Raw genomic sequence first — 12,394 nt, 5'->3', positions numbered from 1 at the left:
ATATCGAATACACAGTCTTAAAATGCCGCCATTTTTATACGGTGTTCATATATCTGTGTTCGAAACATAGAAATTAGGAAGTCAGTACTAACTATGCCACCATGGTAGTCTGTAAATTTTTCGTGCAAGGAAATTGTCGATATGGTAACCAGTGTAGATTTGAACACCCAACTGGTAAGTATAATGTGTACCGAGTGCTTCTTGTTTTCTCTGGTAGGTCGCACTTGTAGTTGATGTCCAAATTGTATTGAGTACATGTAGTCTGACTGCAACTGCATCATGCATGGCTAGGCTACGAACTTGTGCATTGTGTTAGCTGCAATAATTGTAGCGAAATTTTGAGGGCTTTTTCGTCTGTTTTTGTGTTTTTTTTCTTTCCGACGTTTAACCCGATTGGGCAGATTTTTGTGCATTAATTACAGAGCCTTCAAGACCCAAGAAGTGTTCAGAGGTACCCCAATTCCGTCAAAATCGGCAAATGTAGCAACACATGCAGCATTTTGAAACGGGCAGTACGCTGACACCACGCTCACGGTTTCAACGTGGTCTCGTCTATTTGCGTTTGTATTAGAGGAATTGTAGCGTTTGATTCGGGTTAAACGTCGGAACGAAACAAGGCACAAGAACAGACGAAAAAGCCCTCAAAATCATACCAAACAATTATTGCAGCTAGTATTGTGTTAGTCCTGCTTGCAGACGGGAAGTGATTTGACATTATACCTCGACAACTGGAGAAGGAAAAGGGACAATGTCAGAACCAAGTCCCGACTTACTCCATCTGCAAGCATGACTAATATTGTGTTTGGACTGGGGGTCTATATGTTTTAAGGTAAATAAATTGTAAAAATAAAAGTGCACACATACTGCATACACCATGAACGGTTGGTATATATATATATATATATATATATATATATATATATATATATATATATATATATATATATATATATATATATATATATATATATATCATATGTGTATTCTGTGAAGTGATGTAAATTGTAACTATGTTGGTTTTCGCATCTTTTAAAAAATACTGGCCTCATTTACATTTTCCCTTGTAAATCATGAGATACTCTAGGAAAATAAAAATGTCAAAAAAAAATAGATAATGCAAAAATAAATACTTTCCAGAAAAATATGAAAATTAGTGTTAAAAATCCAAGCTTGTGTAGATATTTGTCAGATGTGAAACCATGCACTTCCATTTTGTAATTCAACAATTTTGTGTGAGTGTGACACATTGTATACATTTATTTTCAAAAAACTCTTCATCCCACTGAATATTTTAACCTCAATTTGTGATTCTAGTAATTATCACCTGTTTTATTTCTTCTATTACATTATCAGGTGGATATAACCAGCAATGGGGTGGTAGTGGTGGGGGTGGGGGTGGTGGTGGAAGAAACCAAAATCAAAATGCAAACAGATGGACAAGAAGGGTTGGCTTTGCTGAACCATTCCCTCAGACACAAAACCGTTTTGCCCCACTTACAACATCACAACAAAGTGGACCAATAGACAAAGGCCAAATACTGTAAGTACCATGTCTGAGAAGTTGGCATCAGAATCAGTGTCAAATAATTTTTAGAATCGATTCTAGTGTCAATATCAGTTTAAGCAGCAGAGCCAACAGATTTTGAACAGAATCAAATCAGAATAATTTGTTATGAATGTGAAACTGGTTCTGATGCCCAGCACCAACTCTGTTTGTTTCAACTTTCATGTTTATGTTTTTCAATTATTTCTGTAGAGAAACAGTCAAGAGGGACATGGAAGAGTGGGAAGCATCTAAGATGTGGTTATTTTCATGTTATGCTGTCACCAAGGCACAGAAAACACTGCCTGGTAAGTTTGTTTGTTTTCATGTTATATTGTCACCAAGGCACAGAAAACACTGCCTGGTAAGTTTGTTTGTTTTCATGTTATATTGTCACCAAGGCACAGAAAACACTGCCTGGTAAGTTTGTTTGTTTTCATGTTATACTGTCACCAAGGCACAGAAAACACTGCCTGGTAAGTTTGTTTGTTTTCATGTTATATTGTCACCAAGGCACAGAAAACACTGCCTGGTAAGTTTGTTTGTTTTCATGTTATATTGTCACCAAGGCACAGAAAACACTGCCTGGTAAGTTTGTTTTTCTTTTATAGTATTCTGTGGCCAAGACACAACTGCGTGTAGGTTGTTAAGATGAAGTTACCCTACACCTTGTTTTTGAATTTGATGTGTTATTGTGTGATACATCACCTTATTTGTTAATTAATTTATTTATATATTAATCTAACTGTTTAATAGGTATGGATGATGTTTCCCCTGAAGAGCTGAGACATTATACATATGAAGCTAAACAAGAAGGAAGTTTCGCACAATATGTAAGAATATCCTTTTAATTCGCATTGATTGATTGATTGATTCATGCAATATATTTGGTGATCATTTAATTGTACTATGAAAATATTGTCAACATTTTAAAATCAAATGTGGACATTAGAAGTTTAATACATGTACATTATTCATTGTAAAGGGATAATCTCAAATTTCCTTCTCTCTTTCTGCCTCTTCGTTTTCCATTTTCTTTATTTGTCTCTCACCTTACCTCCCGTCCTCTGACTCTCCTAGGCCCTCTCTGCAAAAGACCCACCAGGATTAAACTTTAGGTGTGAAAATGGTTGTAAGGCAGAGCTATAGAAAACATTGATCCAGAACAACAGAATAGGAGTATTCTAATGTAATGATAAGATAGCACTAATTTGAGAACCTTGGGCTGAACACTGCCCTTCTAATAACTTTTTATAGTGGCACGGTTTTGGAACCTTGTAGTCTAGCTGCTAGAACCTTGGGCAATTCTGCAAATGACCACAGGTTGCATAGTGCCAAAGGCACTGTTGATGGCTTGCACACCAGTAGTACCTGCACTTTTGTCCAGCAACCTTAGTGATCCGAGGTATTCTATCAAGACAGAGGGGTAAATCAGATGTCCATATCTTAGACCATAGTTGTTATTGAAAATCTCAGTCAATTGGGGAACTTGTGGTATGTGAATTTTACCTACTTATCAGCATAGCGAAAACAAAATAATGTACTTCTTTTTTATCCACATAAAATTCACACTTTATGTATTGTCTTTCAGGAACAGTCAATTGTCCAAGCCGTCAACAATGTACAAAGACAGCGACATGATCTGAAATCCCCAGATCCTCAACTCAAAACCAATGTGGTGAGTTTACTCTGTAAAAAAAAAGACAAGTGATCTGAGTGATTATCATGGCATGCGATTTAATCTTTAGACAATGTCACCATAATGTCTTACTGATCATGTCATACTGCGCAAGGCACAGCTAGACATACATGTACTTAGCAGAGTGATGATTAACACAACAAACCTCAATAACTGTAATGGCACCAATAGGGAACTTGCAATCCAGACTGAGCATGCTCAGATACAAAGGACTATGGGATTATCAGTGGTTATTGTAATATCTTATCTGGAGTTACCAATGAAATAGATCTCTCACACTGGTCAGGCTAAATATGAATTGATCATTTGTGGTTATAAACAATGTAACAATATTGTTTACAATACTAATTGATGAGTATTTATTATCACATTTCCCATGATGCAACATTCAACATGGCGGGTTTGCAGTTCCCTATCGAAATTTGTTATGATTGAAGTTATTGGTAATGAATTGCGGCACTTCTTTTATGTGACTCTGCTAAATTTTGTACAAAGTTACAAACCAATGTTTCAATATATATGTTGCAGTAGTTGATCAGTCATAGTTGGATTGGAAGTACTGTAGGATGAACATTACAGAGCCTCGATTCAGATTCATGTCTATTCACATGTGTGTACACATTTGTACATAGTGCAATTAATTCTCTATTAAAATGTGAAGGACTTAAGGACAGATGACAATAACAGAGTTAAGTTTTATGAAATTACGATTGAATGTTAGGTTAACCTACATGATCACAATTGTTGTACATTGGAAATCCTATGGTTCTTTCCGGGCTTAGATTCCTGTTGAAATGCAGTATTCTTTGTATCGTGTTTGTAGAACATACTTATGAAACAGAATGCGGAAATCTTAGGAATATTTCGCAATATTCTCTGAGAGAGATTTTCAGTTTAGATACCGGTACAAGTGAACACCGTATATATACCAGCAGTGTAAACAGTACTTATTTGTGTTGTTTTCAGATTCAAGTTTACCTTGGTAATTTCAATGCAGCATCAGTTTTTTCTACTACTATAGGAGCACATGCATTACTAAGTGGCAGGTATGTACTGTAAACCTGGAAATTTTCATACACAAGTTCTCTTCTTCCACTTTTTGATTTATGAAATATTCTTATTTCATTCATGTCTTTCACTGCAGTGCAATACATCTATATGGTGCTGTCAACTTGTGTTTGCAAAAGAAAAAAAATTAGGAATTATCCATGTGTGTAAATAATTTCTTTTTGTTTGTGTTTTAGTTCTAGTAGTATAGGTATGAGTAGTATGCAGCCTGGTTTATTTAGTTCAGCCCAAGGTTCGTCATCAGCAGGCTCCTTTGGCAGTACAGGGACCACTTCCTCCTTTGGAGGTTTTGGTAACACAGGAACGTCATCCTTTGGTGGTTTTGGTGCGACTGATTCATCTACGTCATCATTTGGAGGCATAGCTAAAACTGGTACGTCATCAGGTTTTGGTGGATTTGGTGGACCAGGTGCAACATCAAGTACACAGAGTTCAGGGTTTGGTGGATTTGGTGGACCAGGTGCAACAACAAGTACACAGAGTTCAGGGTTTGGTGGATTTGGTGGTACTAATGCAGCAGGGTCTTCATCATCATCAACATTTGGTGGTATAGGAAACCAAGGAGCATCATCAGCTATGTCTTCAACATCTACATTTGGAAGTTTTGGAACTGCACCACCACAAGGGAATACTGGATTATTTGGAAACCAAGGAGCTTCTGCTACTACAGGTACATTTGGTGGCTTTGGAGCATCTAATCAGAGCTCATTTGGTGGCTTTGGAACTAATGCTGCGCCCTCTACAGGTACTGGCTTTCAAGCCTCTTCATTCACATCAAATCAACCTGGGATTGGTAGTTCAGCAGGTGCTACTAGTACAACAGCAGCCAATCAGATGAATGCTGCATCAAATACACATGTTAGCAAAATATACTCAAACTTAGCAGATTTGACAACAGTAGAAAAGGAACAATTTGAATCTAAGACATTTACACTCGGTAAAATACCTATTAGGCCTCCTCCAAAAGAACTGATTTGATAAAAGTGTGATTTTGCCAAATTTTTGATAAATAAAATAAAGTGAACCAGGAAGAGTGTATCTCTCCTAGTTGTAGAGATAGCTTTTAGTGCCCGTCATATCTAACATGTCGAGTACTTGGACTTTTAAAGTTTTAGGTAACTCTTTGTAAAGATAACATTCTCCTTGACTGGCAATGGTATACCTGCAATACGGATTTCAGAGTACATTGATTGCTTTCAACTTTGCTGCAAACATTTTTATCAAGCAGTCTGATAAAAACTGTAAGTTTATGTTACATCATTACGACATATAAGTTCATTCCTTAGTTTTTGTTGTTGGGGGGGGATTGTCTTTGTCAGGATTGGAATGTGGAGGGGTGTTTCTATGTATGAATTGTAAGTATATGAATATATGTAAGTATAGCTGATTTCATTTTAAGGATATTCTTTCAAATCATGGCATACAGAGTCTCTTGGAAAGCATTCACCAAGTCACTACATGTACAAAATGTATAATAGACAGTTTATTTTAACAGTTTTGTACTGTAAAAGATTATCCCAACACTACCTTATTGCCTTTAAGTTTTTAACTTTGTTTTACTGTATTTTAAGGTTCAATGCATAGCATATGCTCCATACTACATGTAAATTTGTGTACTTCTTACATTTTGTCTATTTGTAGACATGTCCAGTTCAAATCAGGATTAAAATCTAGGTGTGAAAAGAACAGTTTTTGGCAGAATGATAGAAAAAGTTGATACAGAACAGAAGAATTATCCCATGCAATCCTTATTAAGATAATACTAATACGATGACCTGGGATTGAAACATAGCCCTTTAATTATTTTTTGAATAAAACAATGAGACACAATGAGCTCTGTGTATGGATTTTATAGAACATCCAATACGGGCCTGCACTTTATTAATAAAAATAATAACAATTGTGTAACAGCAATATTTTATTTTTGATGACAAAAAAAGTGAATAACAAGGTTACAACACCCAAGCAGGACAATTTTACATAGCATTGAGCTTTTGATCTGTCTTTGTCGATGGTCCTCATCAGAACACGAATACCATAGTTACAGCTGACCACTAGGTGGCGGTATAATCAGCTTGAATAAACAGTTTTACAAAATTACTATATGAAGCATATATATGACATTACATTGTCACTAGTCTTGTAGTAAAACCTTAGATCTCTGCTTCAGAAGGTTGCTGAATAAAGCCGCAAGTTAATGACAGTACCTCTGTTAACGCTTGTGCCATCAACAGCACCTTGGGCAAAAGGCATACTTTGGTGACTTTCAAAGTAAGCAGAATAATCCGAGGGTCCAGCAGCTAGACTACTTAGGTGACCAGAGTGATACAATGTACGAAAACTAATTAGCCAATATATACTCAAACTAGTTAAAACTGGTTTTGAACCAGTTAAACCAGTTAATTGTACTTATTATAGTTAATATCCATTTATAAATACTTGATTTTATATTCAAATACAAAATACATACAGGTAGCAGGTAGACACTGATCAAAGGTGGAAAACAGAACCACACTTTGAAACTAGACCTCTTATATATTCATTTGATGAATGTTTATTTTCAAATACAGCACACAGAAGTAGTACTGTTATAAAACTACCAAAATTTGATACAACATTGAAATAATATTTCTATGAATAAAAAACTTATCTGTTAATGCTGACCACACTTCACACCACATGACATACAGTGAGCTCTATTTGTTCAGGTCATGACCCTTACACTTTGAACTGTAAATACACAATAGCAGACTGAGACATAATCTGACAAGTGCATACAGTTTGAACAAAGGTGTGTGTGGTCTTACAAACACATCAAGTCTGACTTGGAAATATACATTGCTGATACTAAGTGCAAATACACATAGTTTTATATATGCCTTTCGTTTACACATGGTCTGGTTTTCACATACACATTCTCTGCTAAAACTAAAGCTATAATTTTTTATCATGTTTGTTTCTAGCTGAATGATTTAAAAATATATATATATTTATACATTTAGCAAGATTAACTAAAAGTATGACCAATTTTCAAAATTGTATTTGAGAAGTGTTTTTGGGACAAACAAGACTGACAGATTCATAGTGAATGCTGCACGTTGCTGTTGGTATTACTGTTGGTGTAAAGCAATGTAACATCAGTGTAGACTACCAACAATGATGTTAATAATGCAGCCATGTGTCCTGTGGTCAAGCAGTCTAGTTTCCTATACAAGCTATAATCACAATGACCGTGGAGAGAGAGAGAAAGAGTGATCATTGAAAATGTTGACGTATAAAACTAGCCTATGGTCAAGAATAATGACATTTTTACATCTTCAACCCAGCTGAGAGAATATAGAGATGAACCAAATTAGAAGACAAGGTCAGCAGATTTAATAGTGAACTTAAACCATGGTATCGCATAAACTTCTTGTGTAGAGTCTTGTATCTGACATCTCCACTAAACTTTTTGCTGTCAAGGTGGCCCACATGGTTGTCAAAGCCTTTCTTTTTCTCAATGTCATTCCTTTCATTCATGTAGTCAATCATAATGGGCGTCACTACAACATTACCCAGGGTACACAATACAGCTATCAACAGAGACAAGAACTGAAAAAAGGGGAAAAAAGAAGACATTTTAGTAATTGAAATTGTTTATAGTCACATGGTCTGAATTGATAAATATTTATAAACATACCACATTCTTGGCTATCAAGCCTCCCTGTTGTGTATATGATTCATATTTAGGCTACTCTTCCTTATACTAAGTCTGTATTAAAAAGTGATACAGTCTGGAGCTGAGATGTAAAAGGCCAATTCTCGGTGGAAGCTCAAATCAGAAACTTATCAGTGCAAAAAAGTCACCTACCTGTATCTTAGTCTGCGTGTCGTCATAGGTTCCAATTGGATGAGCACTGATGAATGTTGCCATGGTAACAATGGAACAAATTGTACCACAGAAGAAGTACTTGGGGAATAATTTACTCTGTATCGATCCAAACATGTGTCTTGGCAAGTTGTGAAACATAGTTAATCCTTAAAGAAAAGAATCATCCAAAGGACTACATTATACTTATTACTAGCATTACAACTTAATTAATACTATAATATATGGGTTCAATTCCTAGATGTGGAGTGAAGGAACAAGCAGAATAAAAAAAAGAATGTCGGATTTGGATTAAAATTTGAGTGTGGACATTTTTGTATGACAGCTACAAAAATGAAATGGTCAAAACAAAAGAATGGTCCTATCTTAATGTATCGGCTCGGATTGATAAGATAGCTATAATCCAAGATTAACTGATGAACTGTATCATAATAGGTATACATGGATTTTAAAAAAGTATAGACAAAAATTTGCAAATGTGAACTACTGCTATGCCAGGCAGACTAACAAGCAGGCCAGTGGCATTAGCTAATCAAGTGGTTCACTGCAGCTCAGCAAATGGGTTAAGAACTGGCTACACACAAATGAAAAGGATAAAAACTGGGCAAACTTGTAAAGGAAATTGACTGATAAAAGGTTTGAAATGCTACTTGTGGTAGCCCTATTAGTTAAATCCTACCAGCAAGAAATTAAACTGGTTAGGAGTGCCATTCAGCTGTACTTTGTGTGCAATAAGTTGGCAAGAGACAGCTTCATGTATAACAAACAGAATAGTCCTTTCAAACTACAACACATAGATTAGCCTACCTGCTATGAAAGTGACCCAGAACTGCATACCAAAGTAGACAGCAAAACTGAGGAAATGAAGGAACTGTAACATGTTGGTGGAAACCAAGGGTTGTATGAAATAATATAAACCAATTAATACCACTGCTACAGCACCAACATGTGCAGGCTGGCCAAACCTATCAAAATGATAACAAATGTGAAATGACACATATATCATTGATAATGGAATTATTTATCAGGAGGACTATGTGCCAAATGTAGATGGGCTGTGATGTACACACACACACACACACACATATACATACAAACGGACATGTATATTTATTAGATGCACACTGAATATTCATGACTTTTAACTATGTATAATCAAATCACATGCTGGTTACTCCCCGTGGTCTTACAATCAGTATGCTCACTCAATATTAAAGACTGTAAACGTAACTTAATGCAGTAACGTCATCATTTACTATAATAGATTTGGGGAGAGTTAGCCTCTGAGTTAATTAATGAAATATCTGGTTTATATCTGTAATGTTATGCTGCATATTCCTTTCATCCAGGCCTTCATACAGTCTTTGTTTCCAATAATACATGTAAGTTGACTCGCTACAATGAAAAATATCTCCATAGATATATGAAAGCATATCCCTGTTTGCATACAGAGTAAGTCGGGACTCGATTCTGACATTGTTCTATGGTGTACAATATCAGAATACAGTTCGTCTGCAAGCAGGACTAATTATTAAACTAAGCAGGACTCATTAAATACTGTTGTCCTTCATCCCGAAAAGTGGCTCATATTGATCGTATCATTGGTTTAAAATATCTATGATGAATTGAAAATGAAACACACGGTCGATTTCCAACACCAAAGCACTGCACTGGGGCATGGCAGGAGTGTTTGACATGTCGACAGCGGTCAGAATCAACACCTGAGTTTGCAGTATTAAAGTGCACAAAATATATATCTGCAACTAGGAAAATCTCTTTACCTATACCGAGGCCAATTATCTGTTATGTACTTCAAAACCATGACGTATGGAGAATTTGGTGACTACCCTTTACGAGATGGCAACCAGAGCAAATGCTTCTTCGCACAGTCTTATCTACGTACACCAGTCTTTGCACGTATTAAAATAAGGAAATAAATCCATAAATCAGTGAAGATATAAGTATAGCGCCCTCTATCGACAATAAGCACGAATATACAATTTTGTATGCTTTTTACCATCATTTCTCATCGTTTTCTATTGTAAAAGTAGAAATCCATTGCCATATGATCACTTGTTCACGTATTTACACATGTCTTAATTTTTTCAATCAAATTGATAAAATATTAACAATTTGCGCAGCTGTATAAGTTCAAAGGTCATCGTCCATGAGATCCTACTCGAAAGCGTTGTGTGTACTGCATTAATTTGTCTGTACGTGTTTTCCTGAACACTCCAAAAAAGTGGGTCAGACGGCGGGTAATGATACATTGACAGCAACAGTAAGTAAATAACTTAAGTCTTTGATATTCAAAATGCCATTTTACATGCGAAAGGAGAACTGTAAAATACACAAAACTTCGCAATAAAATGATCATGTTTCAGTGGCGAATGGATCAGTGCAGTGTTTGACATATCAGTGCCTATTCACACTCACAGTCGTAAACGTAGCGGAAGTAGAATCGCTACAAACACAACTCCTCCCCATGTATCGTTCTAAGATATCAATATTAAAAACTCGTATGTTTTTACAGTCGTTGCTTATACTCAAATACCGTTTTATCTATGAACAGGTTGTTCCGTCACAGCTAAAGAGCTCGAGGCGTTTTGGTTTATACCGTGCAATGACGACGCTATTAAAAATTTAAGAAAATACCGCACTGTTAACAACCGTGTCATAAAGCTGATTATGGAGTCTTCCGTTTCAACAACCCACTGAAAGCTAAAGGAAAATATATGAAGAAGATGTTTTAGAATTATTTTTTCGTCTCAAATATATTTAAGGTAACGTCCATTTTTTTTTGTACTTATTCTTTTTGGTTGTAACATTTATTTGTATGCACGCATTGAAGCAGAAAATTAGCGATGTATACAACTGGTATAGAAGTTATTGTACATTGAAAACGTAAGGGGTTTTACGTCTATTGTTCTATTTTGGCACCATGTCTACCATTGTCATTTCAGTAACGAATTATTTTCAGATAAATATATGTAAATTAACCAGTCATTCAAAGTAATTAGCTACTAATACTATATTTGACATCACTGGTTTAATGTAAACAAATATGTAAATAAAGTTAAACAAATACTTCACACCCACAAAGTAAACTCTTGACAACATTTAAATATTAAATAAACATAACATTTTATTAATTAGAACAGACAGCAGCTAGTTATGTTTATACATAAAGATGTATGGCAGTATAGCCTGCATACAGTATACAGCCCATTTCAAGTTATGTTTACACTCAGGCTCTTTTTGATAAAACCAGCACCCTCTATCCTGAACATGTAAAGCAGGCTAAAACTTTTAAAAACTTCAAAGAAAATTACAGACATTTTTTCTGCCTAGCAGTTATTTTATTTAACTGGAGCTATAATGTTACAATGTATGTACTTTATGTCCTAATGTATTTTAAAATCTGTAAGTGGACTTTTGCATGATTGTTGATTTGATGTATGAGGGCCTCAATGGAAAGAAGCCGACCCTGCAACGCTCTGTGTTGTTTGTAACACTTATTGAGTTTTACCCTGAATAAAGATATTTTATAATAATAATAATAAAACTAACCAATGAGAAACTGCATATCCTACACTCAGATACATTTTGTCTAGAAGAAATAAACCATTTCAAAGTACTGCAACTTGATGCAGACATGCAATCACCAATGTTTTGATGTTTGCATGGTGGCACATATTAGTTCATTTCATTTAGACAATGTATTGGTTTCTGCATGCTTGTATCAAACAGCTGGTGAATGGTAACTTGAATGTGGCTGTATTTGTTTTGACAGAATGATTTTTTTTTTGTGGTGGTAGCAGTGTTTTGATCATATTCAATTCAGCACTGAAAATTTATTGTGATTTCTCAAATTCTAAAATTGATCACACTTCAACCAAAGTTTGAATATTGGTTTATACAGAAGGACCATTTCTTTGAAACAATTATGTCTAAAATAAAGTGTAGTTGTGAGAAAAATTGAGAAATAATTTTCTTTTTCAATCTTTGCTGTATGAAATGTCACTTGAAAGATAGGACCCACCATAGATGCATGTATTCCGTTGTCAAATATTTTAACTTTCCAATTGAAATAGAAAACACTTAAGATTTGTAGTTTTGATTTTATATTTTATCATTCTTCAGGATATGTTGAATCTTGTTTCTGTTGTGTATGTATGTGTATGTATGTATGTGTGTGTGTGTGTGTGTGTGTGTG

The 12,394-nt window shown here is 35.2% G+C and overlaps 4 protein-coding genes across 5 annotated transcripts in view; 2 read left to right on the top strand and 2 right to left on the bottom strand.

Annotated features, from left to right (window-relative positions):
• The window catches only part of LOC144444508 (small ribosomal subunit protein eS8-like), a 141,621-nt gene that overhangs the window by 58,577 nt on the left and 70,650 nt on the right, over positions 1-12,394 (bottom strand). The gene's annotated exons all lie outside the window — the stretch shown is intronic.
• On the top strand, positions 102-5,532 carry LOC144444541 (uncharacterized). The gene is made up of 7 exons (XM_078133990.1): positions 102-174; positions 1,354-1,540; positions 1,757-1,851; positions 2,300-2,376; positions 3,135-3,221; positions 4,209-4,288; positions 4,487-5,532. Exons 1-7 carry the CDS (start codon positions 102-104, stop codon positions 5,286-5,288), a joined length of 1,401 nt encoding a protein of 466 aa, XP_077990116.1. The 3' UTR covers positions 5,289-5,532.
• LOC144444832 (transmembrane protein 205-like) lies at positions 7,302-10,086 on the bottom strand. The gene is made up of 4 exons (XM_078134376.1): positions 9,960-10,086; positions 8,986-9,143; positions 8,161-8,327; positions 7,302-7,901 (listed from the first exon to the last, which is right to left on the bottom strand). The coding sequence occupies exons 1-4, from the start codon at positions 9,998-10,000 to the stop codon at positions 7,620-7,622; spliced, it is 648 nt and encodes a 215-aa protein (XP_077990502.1). The 5' UTR covers positions 10,001-10,086; the 3' UTR covers positions 7,302-7,619.
• LOC144444505 (rho GTPase-activating protein 18-like) overlaps positions 10,355-12,394 on the top strand; it is a 34,730-nt gene continuing 32,690 nt past the window's right edge. For both annotated transcript variants that reach the window (XM_078133939.1, XM_078133940.1), the window contains exons 1-2: positions 10,355-10,459; positions 10,751-10,961. The gene's annotated coding sequence lies outside the window, so the exon portion shown is untranslated. The remainder of the gene's footprint in view (positions 10,460-10,750; positions 10,962-12,394) is intronic.

Source organism: Glandiceps talaboti, chromosome 13, assembly GCF_964340395.1.
Source record: "Glandiceps talaboti chromosome 13, keGlaTala1.1, whole genome shotgun sequence".
Classification (NCBI taxonomy): domain Eukaryota; kingdom Metazoa; phylum Hemichordata; class Enteropneusta; family Spengelidae; genus Glandiceps; species Glandiceps talaboti.
Note: the sequence above shows the minus strand (reverse complement) of the source record. Positions and strands in the feature narration are given on the sequence as shown.

Coding starts and splice junctions, on each gene's coding strand:
- LOC144444832 (XM_078134376.1), bottom strand. CDS start 10,000: ATGGTTTTGAAGTACATAACAGATAATTGGCCTCGGTATAG. Junction 8,328..8,985: donor CTGGGTCACTTTCATAGCAG/GTAGGCTAATCT, acceptor CTTTTCTTTAAG/GATTAACTATGTTTCACAAC. Junction 7,902..8,160: donor ACACGCAGACTAAGATACAG/GTAGGTGACTTT, acceptor CCCTTTTTTCAG/TTCTTGTCTCTGTTGATAGC.
- LOC144444541 (XM_078133990.1), top strand. CDS start 102: ATGGTAGTCTGTAAATTTTTCGTGCAAGGAAATTGTCGATATGGTAAC. Junction 175..1,353: donor TAGATTTGAACACCCAACTG/GTAAGTATAATG, acceptor TTACATTATCAG/GTGGATATAACCAGCAATGG. Junction 1,852..2,299: donor GGCACAGAAAACACTGCCTG/GTAAGTTTGTTT, acceptor ACTGTTTAATAG/GTATGGATGATGTTTCCCCT.